The 22821-nt window shown below is 40.7% G+C and overlaps 2 protein-coding genes across 2 annotated transcripts; one reads left to right on the top strand and one right to left on the bottom strand.

Moving 5' to 3' along the window:
* capn5a (calpain 5a) lies at positions 1-22237 on the top strand. Its single transcript, XM_072392024.1, has 13 exons — positions 1-192; positions 4489-4648; positions 8480-8611; positions 16801-17009; positions 17677-17869; positions 17946-18139; positions 18348-18425; positions 18850-19045; positions 19124-19246; positions 19376-19572; positions 19692-19813; positions 20066-20202; positions 20279-22237. Exons 2-13 carry the CDS (start codon positions 4493-4495, stop codon positions 20453-20455), a joined length of 1914 nt encoding a protein of 637 aa, XP_072248125.1. The 5' UTR covers positions 1-192; positions 4489-4492; the 3' UTR covers positions 20456-22237.
* On the bottom strand, positions 11366-14088 carry ompa (olfactory marker protein a). Its single transcript, XM_072392033.1, has 2 exons — positions 13922-14088; positions 11366-12820 (listed from the first exon to the last, which is right to left on the bottom strand). Exons 1-2 carry the CDS (start codon positions 13988-13990, stop codon positions 12389-12391), a joined length of 501 nt encoding a protein of 166 aa, XP_072248134.1. The 5' UTR covers positions 13991-14088; the 3' UTR covers positions 11366-12388.
* Positions 22238-22821: the final 584 nt, after the last annotated feature.

Here is a 22821-nt window from a genome sequence, read left to right as displayed (position 1 = left end):
AGGCGGGGTGGTCGGTTTGAGCTTCCGAGTGCTGTTGGAACTCCTCCTGTCCGTCTTCTTTTATTCTGAGGGTCGTAAAGTAACTGAACTCCAGCAGAAAAGCCCGTCACCACCAAACTGGCTGCGAGGGATAAGAGCTGCTGTGTGTGGCGTCCAGGGAGACGTTCGACGTTAATTTAAACGTTTTTCAGGTAAGTTCTGATTGGTTACAGCCGGTTTCATAACGGCATTAATGCGGGTTTTCTGTGGGAAATCTCACCGCCAACCGTCAATTCGAACTGTTGATGTTCTTCGCTTAACGGTAACAAATTACACTTCATTCAATATAATGAAGATACTTTTCATTCAATATAATTAAATACCGAACATTAGCTAAAAAAAACAAACAAGACAGCAGTAAAGTACAAATATACCAACAAAGGGCATCGTTTAGTTACAGTTTTGCTTCCGTAGTCTTCACCAAAGATGCAAAAACTCCTCCAAATAGCAATCTTCATCGTTAGTAAAGGTGAGACAGCTTAGACACTTATCCGGAAAGCGCCTTTAAAGTAAACCTTAAAACAGTCTTGAAGTGTTTGCCCTGAAACATCTAGAATATTTAATTTGATTTGAGTGCAAAACGAGTAATTTTTGCACAATGAAAATATTTTTTATTGAAGAATAGATGCGTTTTTAATACATTTTAATGAAGAAGGGTTAGTGGTGGATAAACATTGTTTTTTTTGTTTTGTACAGTGAAAACACAACGCAAAACATATGAGATGATAAGCATTGTTGACAGGTAAATGTCGTTTATTCTGAGTATTGATGGGTTTTATGAATATATGCGATTAGCCTGTATTTTGAAAGCTAATTGGCTGATTTCCGCTTGATTTTTGGGCATCCTGGGCGGCTTCACACAACTGAAAATCGCTTTAAGATCTAAGAAAATAGAATTATTTTTTGCAAAGTCATACAAGGAGGCCTGTAAGCAAAACCGTGTCCATGCTTTACCTGCCAAACCTATATTAAAATGCCAGCTTGAGACATTTAAACATGTGCCTGTTGTTGTTGAGTTTTTACATGTTGGCTGGCTGATGGTGCCCACATATAACCACACCCATAATTGTCTGGTGGTTGCTCCATAATCAGAGATCTGTGCTGTATTTCAGCTGTTGAATTGTTTCGTATCAACAAACGGTGTTCTCACGAGTAAAGTGCATCAACAGTGATCATTTGGTGGATTGTAAATGTGGTAATCATGCAGATTTTGGCAAAGACTGCAAAGTTTAGATGGCAGACTTGTTGTAAAATAGTTCCTGCATCCACACTTGTCGAAAGTCATTGTTAGCTTGTGGTTGAAACAGTGTAAGTGTGACGTATATAACTGTGAACCTGGGAATATGTTTGCACAGCACAAAATTCAGGAAATTGGCATTAAAGTGCTGACTTTTGGGGTAATAAATCCAGATATAACTTATTACTTTAACTTCTGTGTCACACTGAAGCACAAAATAAAGGTTTGTGTGCTTTATTGTACTTCTACTCCACTCTATCACTCTAAAATTTGTGGAAAAGAGTTGCTTTTCTAACACATTTTGTCAGGTTGTGACGTGATCTCTTTGACTTGAGTTTGTTTTCTGAATTTCCAAAGCAATCGGCTGAAAAATATCATGTATTGCAGTCTGATATGTAACAGTTTGGCTAAATCTCCAATACTTTGAACAGTGAAATACTTATTTTTCGTAATTAAATGAGCAACATAAGCATATAGTTGTATTAGGATCACAGAGGACATTATATTTACATAAATTCCAATTATAAATTCAAAAATCTTATTTTATTTGTTTTTACAATGTAAAATATCACAATGGGAATTTATAGTTACCACTTTTTTAAACTTAGATTTGATTTAATTTACCTTGATGATATCATTGATTGAAGTCGAATTTGAACCTTTTAATGTCTGAGATGTCACTCCACTCCCAGATTTCAGTTTTAGTTCAGTTTATTGATAAATGTCTCCTCCCTCTATGTTAGAGGATAGAGGAGCAGGTTTGTGGTTTATAGAGTTTATTAAAAGCCTTGAACAAGTATGACTCACAGATCCTCCCTGCTTTTTATCTCCTGATGTTATCGGTCTGTCTTACTTTTAGCAGAACAGATTGAGGAGCATATATGTTGTTGTTTTGTGATGATATTAGAATATAAAATACATTATGCGGCCCTGGGAAACCAAGAAAAGGCATTAAAGTCACAGGAGTAGATCGCTGAAGCGGGTAGTTTGAGGAACAATTGGACTCAGAATAAATGACTGCAAATTTACTGTTAATATCAAAGCAAAGAAGTCACCATCTAACTGAGCAGCTGTCAGTAATGTACTGTGTAACGTGATCAAAGCACTCGCTCACAAACAAGACAAAACGCTTTGTGCCCCTCCTCCGTCCAATGATGAGTCATTTTCCAGTCATGTTGGTGGTTTGCAACAAAGACGGTTCTAACCAGTCCGCTCGCTTCTTAAGGCCAACATACTTTCTTGTAGAATGTTTTTGACTGTGCGCCTTTACTCAGTCATTGATTTAAAGTGAACTCGAACACTCCCTGTGCTCACAAGTTACCTTTAAATGTTTCCCCAGTGACGCTACTTTAATCTGCCTCCTTGCTTTATTTTTCTTTCATTTTGAGTGCCAGCAGAAATATTACTCTCCTTTTTTTTATTTTAAGTGTTAAAAGCTAATTTCTTCAGCCTTTTTTGGAGTGTCACACAGGACTCCCGACACACAACCTTTGGCTACAAGAGAAAGCAGAATTTCTTGTGTGTTCATCACACTGAAACTCTTTAAAAAATCGTATAGAAACAACCTAATTCTTCAGTATTATGATAAATGTTTAGTGTGAAGATGCTCGAGATACAAAGAGTTAAATCTATAGCAGGATTTAACATGAATTGTCTGAATCTTTTCTTTCTTTTTCTTCTGATGTAAATCAGAGGTTTGGTTTTCCTTACATGTTGGTTCTTGTATCAGGAGCAGCTTCAACCTACACCCTTTGGGTTTGTCATTCTATTTTTTTATTCCTTGTGCTATAAATGAACCCAACAAAGATGAAGATGGGGAATAAAGCCGTTTTCACACATGCACTGAAGCTCTAAAGTTTTCCAGATGTGCCCCGGAGCTGATGAATGTGAGAAAAGTCTGCAGCATTCAGTCCAGAGAGAACATTTTTACCATAAATAGACCACCAGGCAGAGGAAATGTTGAGGAAATGCACTCTGCTCTGCTCTGTGTTTTATTGCCTTTAAATGACACTGATATATTTACTGATTGTTTCCCATAAACTGTCTCTAATTAAGTCTTCATTAAGTTTAGCACGAACACAGACTTGATCATATTTGCACAAAAGCAAGGAGACTTTGAGTGAAAACAAGGACTACTGCTCTGAAATGGAAAAGATGTGCTGTTGATTAAAGACTGTAAAATACTGCCCTCCCTGATCATTTGATACCTTTATCAGCTGGTGATGATGGGAAACAGCTCAGGGGTGTTGTCCCAATCTATTTACCAGCTTGTTGATTGATTAAGGGAAACAAACGGCAACTCCCAGCAATGCAATACTGAGGCATTACCACTGGGAAACTAAGGTTGCTCAATTTATATATCAGCCTCTGATTGGTTAGAATTGTATTCCTTCAAAACTCATGCATAATGTTTAACAATTAGATTATAAACTTTGATTAAGAATCACAGCTGCTGCTTGTGTGTTTTCTGCTGTTCAGGATGTTTTTCTTTGCAGCTGAAGCAGCTTTTTAATGGACGTTGAATATTTGATGAGCATTTCAGCTGTAAGTTGCACAGCAAACATTTCAAATGCTTTATTTATCCTAAAGGGAAATGATCTTTATGTGACGTTTCATGGAAATGTATCCGTGTCGCTGCATCTGAAATCACATCTGAACTTCAGCCTTTGTTTCCTGAGAAGCACTTTCAGACACACGATGTTTCCGGGTTTTGTTTTCCTCAATATATCTGACAGGAAATTAATGTTGTGACTGCACCATCAGGCTGTTAACGTTGCTACACACACACACACACACACACACACACACACACACACACACACACACAGAGGAAAGTTTCATCACATGTTTACTCTGCTGGTGCTCCTTAGTCAAAGTTGACTGTCAAAATTTCTGTTTGTCATCCTGTCACATGACATTTTCTGTTACTAATCCTCATCCGCGCCATGTAAACCTAAAGCAAAGATTCAGCCGGCACAGTTTGTGGCTTCAGGAGGAGCATATCTACCGTGTCCTGTTGAAGTTTCTTTCATAATCTTTAAGCTTTTGTTTGACACATAGTTTTCTAAACTTCCTAGAACTCCTTGTCCTGTGTAACAAAGCTGTTTGGTAGATTTCCTTCCAAGTTGATTCTTATTTATTGATGTTAAAATGCCACAGATACTCACCCTCGATAACAATGGACATGTGATGCTCTGTTTTTGCCTCTGTAGGGGGATGGTGGTCCCATATGAAGGCCAGTCTTTCTCTGCACTGAAGTGGCGGTGCCAGCAGAATGGATCTCTGTTTGAAGACCCTCTGTTCCCGACATCGGACCAGTCTCTGTTTTACCAGAGAAATCAGATTGGCCGAGTCACCTGGAAAAGGCCCAAGGTAAGAAAAATAAAGCTTTTGTGGAAGAGGAAACAAGACCTCCACATACTTCCATCCAGGGGATTGATAAAGCAGTTATTCTGCTATGGAGCCAGTGGTGGAGGATCATTGGAAGGTCTAATAAGTGAAGAACAGTCTGTGAACATTTACTGACATTTAGTTTTTGCAGCTGTGAACTTAGTGGCTCGTGAGACAGTGGAGATGCTACATGGACTGAATACGCAGAGAGGAATTCAGGGAATTTCAGTGAACACACTGAAATCAATCCAGCAGCAAGAATGTGTGTGTGTACATGATGTATTTACTCCTCTGAATGTCATGTTGACACGTCTTTCAGGGAGTTAAAAACAGCGTTTCCTTTCACTTGGAGCTGAGCATGGAGTGCACAGGCTGTGATACCTAAACGGCACATTCCAGCACACTTGTGTGACCGCTTAACCAAAACAGTTTGATTCTCTTGAATTCTCCCACTTAAACGCACCGAGCGGTCCAACACAGTGTTTATCCCATCGAAAAGGGAACATTTTAACGTGCTTCAATCCTGATATTAATGAAAGGGGATATGTGAGCTTTATCTTTTATATTCACGGCCCGTGAGAGGTCTCACTGACAAAAGATAGGCAGATATTTGATGTTTAGAAAAGCGGGTTTAAAGAGTTTGATAAATGCACAAATAATGACTCACAGGAAGTGTTTTGATCCAATTGTGTCTCATTGAGCACATTCTGTGTGATAATTCATGAAATTTAGTTCACTGTGGAGACTAAACAGACAGAAATACACGTGAACTGAATGTTCACTCCTCGAGCAACTGATTTTATGTGCGACTGACTGAATGAATAATTTTTTAGGAGAGGCTATCAGTGCTTTTTATGTGGTGATAACTGATATGATGAAACATCACGCGAATAAACATTTAACTTGTTTAGTGTCACTCGAGTCCAAACATAACCACCCTCAAAGTCGGCTGCTGCCTTTCACTGAACCATTTGTTTTCAGGAGTGTGTGATGATGAGAAATTGGATTATTCTCACACAGTTATACCTTTTTACACTCTGAATTGTCTTTTTAATACGCATACAAACCAATTTAAAGCACTTAAAAAGGCAGTTTAGACTGTGTCAGGAGCTTGTTTTCTTAAAAGTTGTATTTCAGCAGTAATTTAGTCTAATTTCCCATCTTTCTGCAGGATTATATACACATGCGAATACATGTAGAGGTTTATATCTACACAGTATTAAAAACCCCAACCACGATCCCAGACTGTTTGACATGCTTTCACAGTCAGTCACTGATAATCTGAGAGGTTAAATAATTAAACAAGACATTTAAAGCATGCCAGTAGATGAATGTCATTGATTTGCTTCGGGAGTGAAGAGATAGGGGAAATATTTTTATTGTTACAGGCCTAACATAACCTTCTTTCTGTGCTGTCCGGTGCAACCGTAGCACAAGAACCTCAAAATGATGATCAACCTTTCAACAGGTCACACCTGTGCTTCACTGTTGAATATCGTGTCCCGATTAGTGTCAGCACATTCTGCTGAATTAGATATTTTAGAATTGGACAAATAAACTGATCAGATGTATGTTGCTGAAATCCAGATGTAACTGAATTTTGTCAGTTTGCTGGTCTGAAGGAAAGACATCAACAAGGATCTTAGAGAAGCAATTGTTACTCCCCATCAATCTGGGAGGGGTTATATTTCCAAACTATTCCAAACGAATCCATCATTCCACTGAGAGAAAGTGGAAAATATCTAGGACAGTTTCCAGGAAGAAAATTCCCTCCAAAGAAAGACTCAGAGAAGCTTTATGACAGCTTGTTTACCAGGGTTGATGGAAGAAAGCTTCTTGTCTTTCGGTAATGCACCACATGAAACCCATTATATCCTGTGGAGCCCGAGCCAAACCTCATCAGTGGTGCCACATGAAATTAAAAACAAGTGTCGTGTATATACAGCACATGTGTGTATTCAAACAAATTCAGTAATAAATATACAGTGAAGGCTGCTACTGATGGTCAATATTTACACATTTCATTACATTAGGAAGTTTGATTAGCATTTAATCTCGACTATTTACTCCAGAACAAAATCATTTGAGCTGAACTGGATCAATGTTACAAACATCATAAAACACGTAATAAACACGACAGAAGCATCGTGAATAAACCAAGTCTGTTAAACTTTCTTAATGGCTTGGTGTTAAGCAGAGAGGGGTTTAGGTAGATTGAGGGGGGGGGGTTATTTCCAGCTTTGTCTGAGGGAGTGCCAACAGTCTCTGACTTTTAAAAAACCCTGGCCTACAGGAAAGACCCACACTCCATATCAAATTACCAACTGAAATACACTGTGGTGGGGGGGGTTGAACTTTACAATATTTTTAACTTCAGGGGTGTTTCTTTCTGGATGAAAGTCTCCATCCTCGTTCACTTTCTTTTGGCGTTAGCGTATAGGTTTAAGGAAGCTCTTTCTCAGTCTTGTAGTTTAAGAAATGAAAAACAAAAGGTGTGTGCCGTGTAATTCTCAATGTTGGACAAAGGTTAATTTAGGCTCAAAAGTCCCAGGACAGATAAAGCAGGAGAAGGAAGGTGGTTAGCATGCGAGAGCCTGTTAATATTAAGAAGACTGGCAGATAAAGGTGGCCACAGTGATTGTGTAATGCAGATTAGACACACAGCTAAAAGGGTAGTCGGTGGTTAGCATCCAGACTGACATCCTGAGGTGGGGAACAGAGAGATGTCTTCGTATTTTCAGGCTGCACACGTCGGTGTTGCAGATATGCCAACAATCATGTCAAATACCCTTTAATTATGGAGGCTGTACAGCAATGTTCTTTATAAAATAAGAGGGTGAATATGGTATAGTTATATTTTAGTGGTTGGACAGATGGTATAGATTTAGGGAACTTAATGTGTGGGTAATTAGAGTCTATGTAGAGCAGATGTTTACCCTACATATATGACTGAGTATTTTTAGATTTGTATCTACCTTTTATTTATGATTGCAGCTGGTTTCTGTCAGAGTTACCAAAATGTTTGTTATCTTCTTAAAGTTCTGGCTTCTGATTTGGAGAATTCACCCAAAGTAAAGCTCATTTGACTTGATATTCTCTCTAGTTTAATTTTCTACGTCAGTCACTTTGGAGGAATCTTCAGACATGTTTGCAAATGTAGCAAATATTTACTTTTTGCTACAGACTTAGATGAACATACTGTTTGCTAGGCTCTGCCTGAAGGTAACAAAATCCTCCGACCAGCACATCTACAGTTCACTAGCTTAAGTATTATTTCCTTCTGTTTATCCAAACAAGATATAAGATGCTTAGACGTTACTGTTAGACATTCCTATGCATGTTTCAACATGGTATTTTTGCTGGGTGTGTGCCACTGGTTTATCCCAGTTCTGTCATTTGGTTTATGTCCAGTTTGTCTTCATCTTCGTGGTTTGTTTCGCTCTGAGAGCTCAAGCAATTTCTTCTTACATAGACTCTGATTTGACCCTGTATTTACCTTCTGATGCTGGACTTAACGCCCTTACTCACATTCATGCGCACCTGGCAGCTGCAGATCTTATCCTTGTACTGTTTATCTCTTCATACGTTGACCTGAGACACCACAGAAGAAGATGTACTGGAGAAAACCTCACTGTAGCTGTAACTCATCCCTTATATTCCACAGGGTTGTTGGAGTGGTGACCGTGTGGGATTGCTTAAGAAAATTAAACCAGCTTCAAATTAAGTTACAGGATTATTCATCTCCTGTTTAGGTTGACTTCATAGGTTAAAAGGTGACTGGGACACTGATTGCAGTTATCTTTATCCTTCTAGGAGTTAAGCAGCAACCCACATCTGTTTGTGGACGGCATCAGTGCACATGACCTGCACCAAGGCCAGCTGGGAAACTGCTGGTTTGTGGCCGCCTGCTCCAGTCTGGCCTCCAGAGAAACTTTCTGGCAGAAGGTGAGACAAAGAACTGCATTTTAGATTAAATTGTACAATATAATCTAATTCCACAGCAAGGAGGAGCTCTGCAAGGTTTCTATCCATGGTATAGATCTTATATTGTGTTTTATAGAGCTCCCTGATCTCTGACAGCCAGGTAACCAGGTGAGAAATCGTTTGGTCTCAGATCAGAGCAGACAAATGTGTAAAATGTACATTTAAGGGTACATTTAAGAAGAAAGAAATCTACTATAATATATTAACTAAACAAATAGATCTTGAGGGATTTAGAAGGATATAGAAGGACAGAAAAAAACGCTTCTATTTTAATTTTAGGATAGTTTTATTTGTTAAATGAATTCTGGCAACTGCTTTACTTTAAGATTAGTCATTATTGTAACTACTGGGCTGTACCTGGGTGTGTTTATTTAGCAGACAGCATTTATATGGCACCTCAGTCACACACACCTACACTGATAGCAGTTAGCTGCCGTGCAGGGCGCTGTGACGAGGTCAAAAGCACCGTCGGTACAGCTCAGGGACGACCTGCTGAGCCTCAACTGATCGAGGTTGTGTGCACACATGCATGTGTATTATGGCACGTTGTTAATTTTTTAGTAAAATTCTACCATAAAAAGTCTCTCACACACATGGGCAATAAATGGTCCCACACAATGTTAGTAAATATAATTATGTAGACTAACTTTAAAGACCTACATTTACACAAACCAAATAGTATAAAAAGAGCCTTTTGTTAATGTGCTTGAGCTGGATGCTTTAACATGCTTCATCCATAAGGTGGCACCAGTAAGACACAGCTGCACCTGTGGTGTGTGAACACATTAGTTACTTCAGTTACGTTTGATAAATACTCATCTGTAAAAGCTTAAATTCACAGAATAATGTTTGCTGCTTATCTGAAGGTAGTTTTATCAGACTTATTTGTTTTGAATCAGCCTGTGGGCCCTCTGAACTCAACTCACAGTTAAATCTGAAATGATCTGTTTTGTTGGTGAATTTTCACAATTTCTTTGAGCTTTAATTTAACCAGAAATTGGAAAAGTGGCAAAAATCTGCGCTATAGCACCTTTTGTTTGAGATGTTGATTTTAACTATTTGTAGCATTTTTTTCTAAATTATTTGCACCTTTTCTCTGTAGTCGGTAGCAAACCTTGTACTAGTGTTCACATTAATCAACAACCTTCACTGTCTGTTCTGGGATGTTGGACCACTATTATTGGTTTGAAAGGCTCCCTTGCCTGGATGGGATTAAGGTCTGAACTCTATCTGGGCCACTCTAAATGTTGACACGGTCCTCTGTTAACTACTATTAGGCTGCTTTGGCTGCATCTGTTGGCAGTTCCACTGGTGCCCAAAGCCACGTTTTCTCCATCTATTTTCCAATTGGATCACCACCAATGCAACTCTGGTGCTAATATCTCAAGACAGCACACTGCTCAAAGCTGGTTTCCATGGATGCAGTCCAAGTAGGGACTCACTTAACCAAGATAGTAACACAAAACTCAGTCTTTGCAAAAGTCTTACAAAGAGGAAAGCTTTTGTTCACCCGCTCTGTTGATGGAGATGAAAACGGAGCTGTTTGGACATAAGTACGCAGCTTTCCTTTGATCAAAGAAAGGATAGATTCAACCCCAGCAGCGTCATCTCTGCAGCCAGCCATTTAGGAAGAACATTTGTTTGCTTCATTAAGATTCTGGAGGAGGACTTGGCCTTTGGCTGCATCTGAACAGCAAACAGGACAAAAATCTGAAGGATTCAGCCAAACTGTTCAACAAATACTCAACAGAAAATAATATTTACATATTTGAATGGCTCAGCTAGACCTAAAGCCCACCCAGAATCTATGAAAATAACCAAAGTCCAGGGTTATGGCAGAGAGGCCTTCCAGCCTCAAAGACAATGATTTTAATCGAGGTATTTTTCTTTAAAAAAGGGAAAAAGATTGAAGTTTTAGACATAAATGATAACACAATGATTTGTTGCCTTTTATCACTCGTTTTCCTCACTTGGAACCAGAAGAAACCCTTTGGAGGTGAGAAGTTTGGACAGTTTTTTTAAGTTTGAACTCTTCGTAATAAGCATGTATGCTCACAGCCTTGTGAGTCTGTGTGTCTTTGTGCATTGTGTGTTTCCTCCGTGTTTATTCCACTGTTACCTCGTTTGTTCTGTTTATTCTCGGAGGTCCCTTGTAGTCCTCAGTTTTCCATTCGCTGGATGGAAACCAAAGTCTTCTCCAGCTTATTATCTCTGTGGAGCAGTTGTCTAGACACCCTTCGTGGTTCTGAAACAAACACTCGTTCTAAAACTATCATGTCTGTGGTGATAAAGACAAACTACTCGATCAGTTTGACAACATCTTGTTCTTTGAAAGACCAGAGAGCATAGTGTTATCTAAATTATAAAATGAAAGAAGTAGATTTAAAAAAGGTCTCTTTCATCCAGTAAATTGAGGAACTTCTGATTGGATTTCTGCAGAAGATTTTTCCAAATGCTGTGTTAAATTAAATTCCTTATTACAAGGAATATCATTTTCTAATCAACCCTTATTGGTCATATTCTTCCTGCAGCCTAAAAGATCGATCCATTCCTGAGCTTCACGCTGCCTTTCATCCAAATCTTTAACTATCCACAAAAAATGTGCATTTTTCAACTTTTTAAATAGTGACACAACATGTGATGTTTTTTCATTGAAATCCAATTGAATGTCATGGAGACAGAAAAACGGGACAATGATAGAAATTCTATGAACACTTTAATAGCACATGCCTTAAGAAATGATTTTAATCATACAACACAGTGTCAGGATCAACGAGAATCAGAGACTGAAGTTGATACAGCGAAACATTTGCAGTAAAGTACCATAAGCAAACTTTGCATCTACTGCAGAACTAAATACTTGGTCTGTCACATTGAGAAGGTTAATACAACGCACATGCTTTTAGATGTGGAAGAGGCGCTCATGTCGCAGTTACTGAAAACTGTGATTGATCTGATCGTGTACTCCTCCTGCTAATGGCCGACACTCACAGAGTTTAACATTTGCAGCACTCGTCCTCTTGCTTTTATTCTTTTCATTCTTATGAAAAACTCGTGAACCTACTGAAAAAGCTATTTTATTTTCCAGAAGGACTGAAAATGCATCTTTTCTTACTAAACATCATCTACTCGTAAAGCTTTTTTAGGTAGAGCTGTGCATCCGTCACCTCCCTCCATCCCTTCCAGTGGGAACACACGCTGTTTAATTGATGTCTCTGCATTGATCCCTGTTATCTGTCCGGTCAGCAGTCATGCATTATGGATATTTGATATTTCATTCACTGCTACTTTCAGCAGCGAAAGGATTCATAACAACCAAAACAGTCACTCGTTACACATATTGTCCCATATGTGGCTGATCAATAAAGTTTTTTATTATTTATCAAATGAATCACCTGACTGATAAGAATGGCACCAGAAGCTGTGCGTCAGGATTTTATTCTTGTTCTATCGCTTGTTTATGTTGTTCTCCCCGGGTTTTATTTCACTAAATCTGTGTGTACTTTGCTTTGTGAAAAATACTTTAATAAAAGCCGTTTTACCTCTACATACATGTCAAATATTGGCTTTTTTTCCAAAGCTTTTAAGCTGAACTGTAGCAAGTTTAAAAAAGAAAAAGTCATGCATGAAGACATGATACAAAAACAGGTGAATGAGGGGGCGTATATAAGCAGAGAATAAAACATTTAAATGCTGTTCTAGTGCTCTAACAGGACTTCTCTGGGAGAAACTAAAGGGTCATTTCTCTGGTATGAACTCAATCGAGCAGCTGAGATTTGCTGCTTCTGCCCCCTCCTTGAAAGCGAGCAGAAAGTACATGACCTTCCTCACTTTGGCCAGCTCAGCAATCCTTTCACCGAACTCCTGCATGTCCGCCTCCAGGCACTTGAGCGGCGAATCCTCCGGGTCGCCAGTGTTTCGCCAAAATGTTCCAATCGGCTCCAGAAGCTGACGGGTCATCAGGTTGGTGAGGTCAGGGGTCCAGTGCTGTGAAATACCGGTGATGGTGACTCTGCCGTGGCCGGAGAGGGAGAAATACCAGCGGGAGAAGTTCAGCTCCTGGGTGGCGAAGTCCAGGCGATACACGGCCTCATGGGGGAGAAGCAGACGCTCGCCATCCTGACGCTTCTGCCCAGACCGCTGCAGAGATGACACGCGAAGACGCATCATCTGCAGGGGAAACGAAAGGACACACAGACTGAGACAGAGAAAAATGGAAACCGAAGACACATTTATACTCTGCAGTCATGGGCTGTTTGGCAGCAAAGCTGACAGTCGAGACAATGAGTCGGGAACAATGGTCTGAGTTCAGACTGCGAGGGAAGTCAATGCGGAGCTTTGGAGATACATTGTGAGCTTAATTTATCCTAAAAGAAACACTTTGCATAATCAAAATAAAGTATGATACAATAGAGTGTCCCATAAATAGAAGAGAAATAAGACCATATGAACCATAAATAGACAATTGTACTGATTTTGCACATCAACACAGGAGACTGTGGCCATTTTCATATTATGATGCCTCAAAAATGGGATGATGCCCTGATTGCTCTTTGCTTTTTCACACTGACCAAACCGAGGCAGCTCAGTACTGTCCCACTGCTGGATGCTGTTTCTCCCTCCCACCCGTTCAAGTTCTACCTTGAACAGGCGGATTTAAATAGTTGGACCCCACTTTGAGAAGCATCGCTCTAACCCACACTTCTCTACACATAAAAGATGCATGTTTCTGTTTGTTCCCAGTCACAAATACTGCGTCTCTGTTAATGATTCCACACCCAATGATTTTATAGGCCCAGACTCTTTTCCTCCTAATGAGCACACAGTGATGTTTACACACAGGACATCGAAACGCACTGACGAAAACTATCATGACCAATATTTTAAAGATGATTACGTTCATTGAAAAAGGCAGAAATGCTTAAATATACAAATATAAGTCATTTAGATAAGTGATGCTGCATAAAACATCTCAAAAATAAATCTTAAAATTTACCCAACAACAAATATGTGACTGTATTTTTGTGAAATGCACAGAATGTGGTAGATTAAAGTAATATATTAGTTGTTTTCTCATTTTCACGTATCGCATTTTAAGTGTGATGTCCACAAACCGTCCAAATAAGAAATAATGTGAAAAGCAGGCATGGTGTCTGAACAGCCATCAACATTTTAATTTAAAATGTGCGGCACTAATGGCATCCACACGTTTTAAAGGCACTGTCATGTATCTGGAAGTGAGATGTTGTTATTTTGGAGTGTGAAGCTCACCTCTGTCAAAGCAGCATCTTCTTTAAATTCCAGCACCAACGTTTTGGAGGGAGATTTTGCCTTGTCCATGACTTTGAGGTTGTAATTCTGGTTGAGGAGAGGGTAAGGCCTGCCTGTGAGGAAAGATGCAGTGATGGATGGAGCTCTGGAGTTTCTGATCTCACTCTCTCATCCTCCCTCCCTTTTTCATTGGCTCATATGCCTCCTCTTTCCCTCCCCTCCCAGCTGTCTCCATCAGTGTACCAGTTTCTCACTTTGGTTCACAGCCCACTCCCCCCTCCTGCCCACAGGGTTGTTTGGTTAGGACATATTGACTGGCATGAGAGGATTGGGGGGGGGGGGGGGGGGGCAGGGAGACGAGATCAATGCAGAAAGCTAATAATTCCATCAGTATCAGAGTTATTTGTGGAGTCCTGTGCATTCAACCCTGTTAAGAGTCCTGAAACATGACATATTCTCTACATACATAATACATAATATAAAATACATTCTTCATATACAAGTTAACCAAAGTATTTGATTTGTGAGGGAGGAATTCTGAGCATAACTGAGACCAAACTTGGTACATGCCTGAAGTATTTCACATTTTCTGATCTTCGCCCACTGCAGAATCATCACCTCTTAATACTATATGCTGTGGGAAAGGTTGAGAATGTCTTAAAGTCAAATGAAAATACTGGTTTTAGAAGGTGTTGAGCAGGTGGGTGATGTGTGAGGGTGCTAGGCAACAGGAGGCACCGATGACGTGCAAGAGGGAACTCTGGGAGGTTCCTGAGGGCCTCTGGGAGCTCAGCTCGTCCTGGCTCAATGGAGCTCATATTTATTTATTTATATCCCTCACCTCACAGAGGACTGTGTGTCTGTCTGTGTGTGTCTGTGTGTGTCTGTGTGTGTGTGTGTGTGTGTGTGTGTGTCTGTGTTACATCACTTGTTAATGTGTCGTCAGTGGGGATTTTCTCACAGGATAAGGATGAATGGCATTCCCTCGTTGAGAACTTTGTAAATCATTAGTGCTCATGTCAAGTGTACAAGTGGAAATGTTGGTGTTTTTAAACTTTTTAGAAACTTAACTAGCAGACTTCCATATGTCTGAGTTTATATAAATGGACATATTGTCAAAGGTGAAATATACCAAGTTTGTTCTGATTCGTCTGAGCTACTGTAATGCTGACTCAGCCAAAAGGTCGAGCTAAAATATTATCCAACCTTCATGTTATATATGTCCAGTGATCCCTAAACATCTGTTGGACCAGATGTTTGGGTCTTTGACATGTAAAATTAGTCTGAAGCAACCCCTGAGGAAGCAGAGGCTTCAAAACTGTGGTTATGGGGGAGCACCATGAAGCTCTTTCAATGACAGTGAAATAGGCAGAAATCTAACATGTGGTTATCCATCCATCCATCCATTTCCTTACGCTTTTCTGAGGGGCCTCCTCCCTGTAGGACATGCTCGGAAAACCTCCAAAGGGAGGCGACCCGGAGGCATCCCAACCAGACGCATGAACCACCTCGACTGATTCCTTTCGATGCAGAAGAGCAGCGACTGTACTCGAGTTCTCTCTCTAAGGCTGAGCCCAGCCACCTTCTGAGGGAAACTCATTTCAACCGCTTGTATCCGCGACCTTTGGGTCACGACCCCGATCTGTGACCACAGGTGAGGGCTGGAACACGGATGGAGCAGTAACCTGAAAGCTTCTCCTTCCGGCTCAGCTCCCTCATTTCTGCTGACGAAGCACCAATCTGCCTGTCCAGCTACCCTTTCATCACTTGTGAAAAACATACTAAGATGCTTGAACTTACTATTCATTTTATTGTAATCTTTATCATTTTATGGTAATATTTATCATTTTATTGTAATCTTTATCATTTTATGGTAATATTTATAATTTTATTGTAATATTTATCATTTTATTGTAATCTTTATCATTTTATGGTAATATTTATCATTTTATTGTAATCTTTATGTTAAAGCGTTCACCACATGCACAAGGTTTTGTTGCTGTTTATTTTACCTTCACAAAGGAAGTTATCTGTGGGTGGCTGCTTTGGTCTATTTGTTATCAAGATGGTTCAAAAAGTTAAGACATTTCCAAACATTGAGCTTGCTCCAACCTAAAAATTATCAACTTTTGATATCAGTTTGGATCCAGACCCAGGATTAAAAAAAACAAAACTTTTTAAACTTGGCCTTAGCAGAAGTATGGAGTCTTAGACTTTTTTTGCATTAACTTCTGTTTATTGTAGATAATACTTTATCCTTTATCCTTTATCCTTAACAATAATCAATTCTTCCAAAAACCATAACTTTAACCACACCTGTAATTTACATGCTACCATCACCAGGAGCTCAGAAAATGCATGTTGGGACCAGCCTTTGGTGCACATGATGACAGCTGATGCCTAAATAGTTTGTATTGATACCACAAAAGGTCCCAGTGAGATCATTAAACATTTTGTTTGTAATGTTCAATAATTGCTTTACCTCGAGTCTTATTAGCATACGGACGTGACTCCCATGTAGATTAGCCTTCACAATGAAACCAAAACACAGCTTAATGATCATCAAACACTGACAGCAGACCAGTGCTTTACACTTTTTCATACTCAAAGGGTCCGAAACAGTGCCTGCTGACTCCAACAGAAACAAAACCAAACATTTATAAACCTCGCCTTGTTCATTTACAGGTTCAGCTGCTCTCAGAGGCCTCATAAATGTGTATATTACTTGCTGTTTTTACAGTTTAACAGTTATTAAAAGCGCTGCAAACTGTATATGATACAGAATATGCTTTTAATGTTGCAGTTTTTTTATAATAACCATAACTGATTGACTCACGTTTGACTTCCCCACTCACAGTAACCTGTTTCTGTTCTCCCAGGTGATCCCAGACTGGAAGGATCAGGAGTGGAATGAAGAAAAACCAGAGTCATATGCCGGGATCTTCCACTTCCAGTTCTGGAGGTTTGGTCAGTGGGTGGATGTGGTGATTGATGACAGGCTTCCCACTGTGAACGGACAGCTCGTGTACTGCCACTCAAACGACAGCAATGAGTTCTGGAGCGCACTGGTGGAGAAGGCCTACGCCAAGTAAGCATTTCCACCGTGTGCTGGTTTGTGTGTGCTCAGATTAGTTTGATCCACATTGCTGTGGTCTGTTACATTACATTTATATTGATTTGAATCTATTCAGCTGCTCCCAGAAGCATGTTTTATGTTTATGTTTCTGTATTTATCAGACGCTTTTATCCAAAGCGACTTACAAATGAAGATATAACAGCTTTATAAAAAGCTAACAATAAACTACATAGAAGGAACCCAGGAGTCCGACTCTGTCAGAGGTGACAGAGTAGAGATAGGGTGCAGGCATAGAAGGAAGTGCAGAAAGATAAAGTGCAGAGATAGAGGGGGGGGGGGAGTACAAGGTAAGTGCTAGGATAGGAGATGCTGTCTGAAGAGCTGGGTTTTCAACAGTTTCTTGAAGATAGACAGGGACGCTGTTCTGGTAGCGCTCGGTAGGTCATTCCACCATCGTGGGACGACACATGAAAAGAGTTTGGATCGTCTTAGGCATGTTTTAGACTAGTTAAAGAGTCTTCTATTTAAATATTCTAATATATTTGATATGAAAATACATAAAAGCTTGAAATTTGGTTTAGAAATCCGTACTTTCGGCTGATGTTGTCTATCGTTTCTGTTTTGTTGAATTTCGAAGAGACTTATTAAGCATAGAATATTCCCTGTGTGTGTTTCCAAGGATGTGCGGCTGCTATGAAGCTCTGGATGGGGGAAACACGGCCGACGCGCTCGTGGATTTCACTGGAGGTGTTTCCGAGCCGATGGACCTGACGGAGAACGGATACAAAGACGATGAAGAGAAACAGACCGAGCTGTTTGAGCGAGTCCTGAAAGTGCACAACAGAGGAGGCCTCATCAGCTGCTCGATCCGGGTGAGAAGACGAACACAAACTCACGATGGCTGAACAATTAAATTGAAGTATTTAATGTTTCGGGGTGTTGCTCCAGGCAACCACAGCGGCGGACATGGAGGCCAGGCTGGCCTGTGGCCTGGTGAAGGGCCACGCCTACGCTGTGACGGACGTCCGCAGGGTAAGGCTGGGCCACGGCCTGCTGGCCTACTTCAGATCAGACAAACTCAACATGATCCGCATGAGGAACCCCTGGGGACAGAGAGAGTGGAACGGGCCCTGGAGCGACAGGTGAGGAAGTTTTTGTTTAGCTGAAGCACTCCTCCTGCTCTTCACTGGGGTTCCTCTGCCTCTGACTGTCTCTGTTTATATACTCGCTGGGGTGTCATTTGCCCTCCATGTTCACTTTTTAGCTCATACATTCTGTGTTTTCCTCTCAGACTTTCTTGTTATGAATGTTTAAGTGAAGATAACTGAACTTTTTTTTGCCTTTTTGTAGCTCTGAAGAGTGGAAGAAGGTCAGTAAGAGTGAAAGAGAGAGCATGGGTGTCACAGTGGACGACGACGGAGAGTTCTGGTGAGTTTTAGTGAAAAGCTGCCATCTGCTGGACAAGTAAGATAACTTAAAAAAATACTCTTAACAAATACATTTGTTCAGTTTACCTCTTCTGATAGTTTGTTGATCACATGACATCCTGCATCCCTTACTTCTATCACAAATTAAGAGCTAATTCATGGTGTCCACATTCACTTGTGTGCAAGGCCTCTCTGGCCGACATTTACTCAAGCAAACGTGTTTTTAGACGAGACTCTACAAGAGCATTCACCTCCTCTGTACTTTCTGAAAGAGCACCACAGCTGTAGATTGATTAATGCACATGCATAGAAAGCTTAGTTTGCTCAACTTTTAGCGTTAATTAATCCGAGCTGTGATCCACAAAGTGTTGATTTGATCATAAACGGTGGAGGATTTCTGCTTATCCAATTTCTTCTGTCTGCAGGATGACCTTTGATGACTTCATTGCAAACTTCACAGACCTTATTCTCTGCCGCCTCATCAACACGTCCTACCTGAGTTTACACAAGACCTGGGAAGAGGCTGTGAAGCGAGGCTCCTGGCGCCGCCATGACAACCCGCTTCTCAACCGAGCCGGCGGCTGTACCAACCACAAGAACACTTTCCTCCAAAACCCGCAGGTCCTCCTTCCTTTCATTTACTCTTTCAGATTTTGTTTAGAACAAGACTGTGACTGTGTTTTTGTTCGATTTCTGTAGTACGTGTTTGATGTGAAGAAGCCGGAGGACGAGGTTCTGATCTGTCTGCAGCAGAAAGACCGCAGAGCCAACCTCAGAGAGGGGCGAGGAGAAAACCTGGCTATTGGCTTTGACATACACAAAGTGAGGCATTAATATGTATAATCTGGTCTGAGAGGAATAAACTGAGCTTTATAACCTCCATGAATGTGTGATTTATATGTGTTGTTGGAAATAAAGGGAGGGAAAAGACTGATGTCTCTCTATGTTCAGGTGGAGCTGAACAGGACCTACCGCATGCACGTCACCCAGGAAAAGGTTGGAGGGAGCATCTACATCAACTCGAGATCCGTGTTCCTGCGCATCGACCTGAAAGAGGGGCGATACGTTATCATACCCACAACCTTTGACCCCGGCCTGGAGGGAGAATTTCTGCTCCGCATCTTCACCGACGTGACGTCAGACTGCAAGTACGGACATACTGTGGTAGATTAGACTAGTTTCAGCACTGCACAAACTGATCTTAACAAGATATTTGAAAAGCTACAGAGCTGTGGACAAGCTCTCTCTTTGTCGGCCTGTCCTGCAGGGAGCTGACTCTCGATGAGCCTCCTCAGACCTGCTGGTCCGGGATGTGTGGTTATCCCTCACTGGTCACTCAGGTCCACGTGCTGCAGGCCGACGGACTCGCTGGGCAGGACTCGGGTGGAGGTAGATCACTTGATACCTGCTTAACTTCAACAGATTACCATCTCACTTTACACAAATGAATCCTATCAGATTTAACTCTATAAAGTGTAAAAAAGTGTCATCTCTGTAAGTTGTGGCTGTTAAGTGACTGTTTTTGTCTTTAATGTGGTGTTGTGTAGAAGTGCAGAGACTGAATTTTTCTATACTTTAATTCTGCACTCCTGTAAACAATGAAATGTGAAAAGATGTTAAAACAACTCTGTGTGTGTTCAGTGTCGGATCCTTACGTGATCATTCATTGTGAAGGAGAGAAAGTTCGCTCTGCGGTCCATAAAGACACACGCAGCCCCGTCTTTGACACCAAGGGTCTCTTCTACAGGAAGAAAGCCAACCGACCAATCGCCATCGAGGTTTGTGTGTGTTTGTGTGTGTGTGCAGAAGTGCGTGCACGTTTCTGGGTGTTGCTGACCTCTCCTTCTGTCTCAGATCTATAACCACAACGTGCTCGTGGACTCCTTCCTGGGTCAGGTGACGCTCCCTGCTGAGCAGGGACAAATCCAGAAGACGCTCCACCTGAAGAACAAGGGCGATCGCCAGGACAACGACCTCCCCGGTACCATCACTCTCTCAGTAGTGACCAGCTCGGTGCTGACTGGCATCTGACACGTGGGTTTGAGTTGGGAAAGAGTTTACCAGAGCTTTGTTTGCCTCACTTAGGGGAGGAGAACAGCTGCTGCAGAAACCATAACTATTATTACAAATTATTTGCACTGGGTGTGTCTCAATATACTGAAAAAAGTAGGATTACTAGTTGGCTTATAAATGTTTACAAGTCCTGAAGTTTTCTCTTATCAGATCTTCTTTTTGTCAATCAGCAGCTTCTCAGAGATTTTTATACCACTGTTTCTCATTTTGTATTCGCTAATTTTTTATAATTATTCGACTTATTTTAACCATATTTGTCTCTTTATAATTTGCCCAACCACTCGAAAGTTAGAGCGATGCACTAAAGTAGACCCTCCACTCCATCTAATACATCCAACTGAGCACATTCTCCTTTTGCCTTTCACTTTAACTCTATTTTCCCAGATGACTGTTGCTTCTTTCTGGTAAAATAACCCCTCAGAAACCTGCCTGAAATCCCTGAAATCTTTCCACTCACAATTTTATAACTTTGTCTGCATCTGGTGGGTAACGGGAGTATGAACTCAAAGTTAAGTAGTTTTTTCATGGAGATTCTGTGCAGATCCTCTTGTTCCCTCTGCTTTAAATCACTGAACACATTAATGTTCCTGTTTACTTACATGTGGGACTTGATATTCTTTTAAAGCTGTAGATTATTGATAAAAACAGCAGGATGCAGGGATTTTTCCATGTATTAATACAGAATCATACAGTATTCTTCACTAATATTTGTGGGAAGACTTTCCTGCAGCCAGTCAGTTAAGTGATGGACACGGGATGATGGTCGGAGGCTTAAGTTGCTGTTAACGTCAAACACTAAACTGAGGATGAGCTGTGGCGTGTTTCTTTGTGCCAAACATGATGGTCGGAGTGTTTTTAAAGTGTCCAATAACTAAAATGTCAAAGGAGTCTTTAAACTTTTGTAAGATGTTCTAGTTTGGGGAAAATATATCAGATGGCAGAAAGGGTTCAGTGACCCATAAAAGTCAAAGTTTCTTAATCTGCATGTTGAAGGTTCACGTTAGAAAAGATTGCCTGCTTGAGATTTAACCTGTTTTAGTTGCACCTTTCAGTAGTTTAAGTCATGTAAGACGTTACCTCCCCGGTCAGCCATCACACCTGAATCCAGATGGGTTGTTGTAGGATGAGATGTGGCAGAAATGATCAGATAAATCAGGTCAACATGTCTCAAACATTAGTAACTGAGACTGTACGAGTCCAGTCCACTACGAGTGTTGCGTTCCAGTCTCTCCTTCGCCACCAGATGGCGCCACATCCCACGTGGTGGCTTTGAGTGGACAGTCTGGGCCTTTTTACCATGTGGTGTGTAAAGCTGATTGTTTAGTTTTGAGCATGATGCCACTTGTAAGCACTGCCAAGTATAATTCTGTCTCAGGTGCATTAAACAGATCTTTACTGATGCAGTGATGGTTCCTGTGGACCTTTGTTCATGTCAGTGTTGAGAATCTGAAAGGCGAGCCGTCGGCTCTATTCAGGCAGGATCCTACGTATTAAAACCAAAAGAGGATTTTATGAGCTGAAGTTTGTGGAGTGAAAGAAAAGCAGACCAACAGCTGGGTTTTGTAATGGTCGATAATTGACTTTATTGTGCAAAATGTTAAGTTTCTGTGTGATGAAATGCGGCTGTCCTCCATAACCGCACGAGTCTTTGTACCATCAGGCTGTTTTTGACCTTCATCCAAGTCAAAGATGTCCAAAGTTTCTCTCAGTCGACAAATAAAGTTTACTCCCTTAAAAGTCTTTTTTTTGTGCTTCATATTTCTTCGCCGGTTGAGTTAAAGCAACAGTAGAGAAATTTAAAACTATGTGAAACTGTCCCGAACGCAGAGTCCACAACGGTGGAAACGCCACGACACACCGTTTTGACTGAAGGGCGCTTGACATGTTTGTGGACTTTTGATGGCGTCTTTCTGGCCTCTTCAATACGATAATAAACTCCACGTGTGGCTGTACGTGTGCAGGGTTCACACGGAGATTTACTGTTATGGTGGTGGTGTGGGCGGAGCCAACACTGCAGCTGTAGGTACCAAATGATGACATTCTGCAAATCTAACCAGAGTAAACAAACTTGTTTCCTTATTCAAATATCAAAAATGATTCACTTTTTGTGGTGAAATCACTACTTATCTATTTTTTTATTAAAGAGTGTGGATCAGACGTCTCTGACTGAAGGATATTTTCTTCTTTTTAAAATCTCTCTTCAAGAATGTTTCCTGCAGGTGACATTTCAGGTGGAAACTTCTGGAAATGTAGCCTGAAGAGAACATTTATTCATGGTACCTTACAGAAAACTAAAGCCCGTAAATACAAGACAAGACAACAAT

The sequence above is a fragment of the Leuresthes tenuis genome, unplaced genomic scaffold, assembly GCF_036924035.1.
Source record: "Leuresthes tenuis unplaced genomic scaffold, fLeuTen1.0.hap1 SCAF_9, whole genome shotgun sequence".
NCBI classification, from domain to species: domain Eukaryota; kingdom Metazoa; phylum Chordata; class Actinopteri; order Atheriniformes; family Atherinopsidae; genus Leuresthes; species Leuresthes tenuis.
This window is presented reverse-complemented; position numbering and strand designations above follow the sequence as displayed.

Bases quoted from the DNA above. Each gene is read 5' to 3' on its own strand.
- capn5a (XM_072392024.1), top strand. From the start codon at position 4,493: ATGGTGGTCCCATATGAAGGCCAGTCTTTCTCTGCACTGAAGTGGCGG. The intron at 8,612-16,800 runs GTGAGACAAAGA...CTGTTCTCCCAG, and splicing joins GAGAAACTTTCTGGCAGAAG to GTGATCCCAGACTGGAAGGA. The intron at 17,870-17,945 runs GTGAGAAGACGA...GTGTTGCTCCAG, and splicing joins TCATCAGCTGCTCGATCCGG to GCAACCACAGCGGCGGACAT.
- ompa (XM_072392033.1), bottom strand. From the start codon at position 13,990: ATGGACAAGGCAAAATCTCCCTCCAAAACGTTGGTGCTGGAATTTAAA. The intron at 12,821-13,921 runs GTGAGCTTCACA...TTTCCCCTGCAG, and splicing joins AAGATGCTGCTTTGACAGAG to ATGATGCGTCTTCGCGTGTC.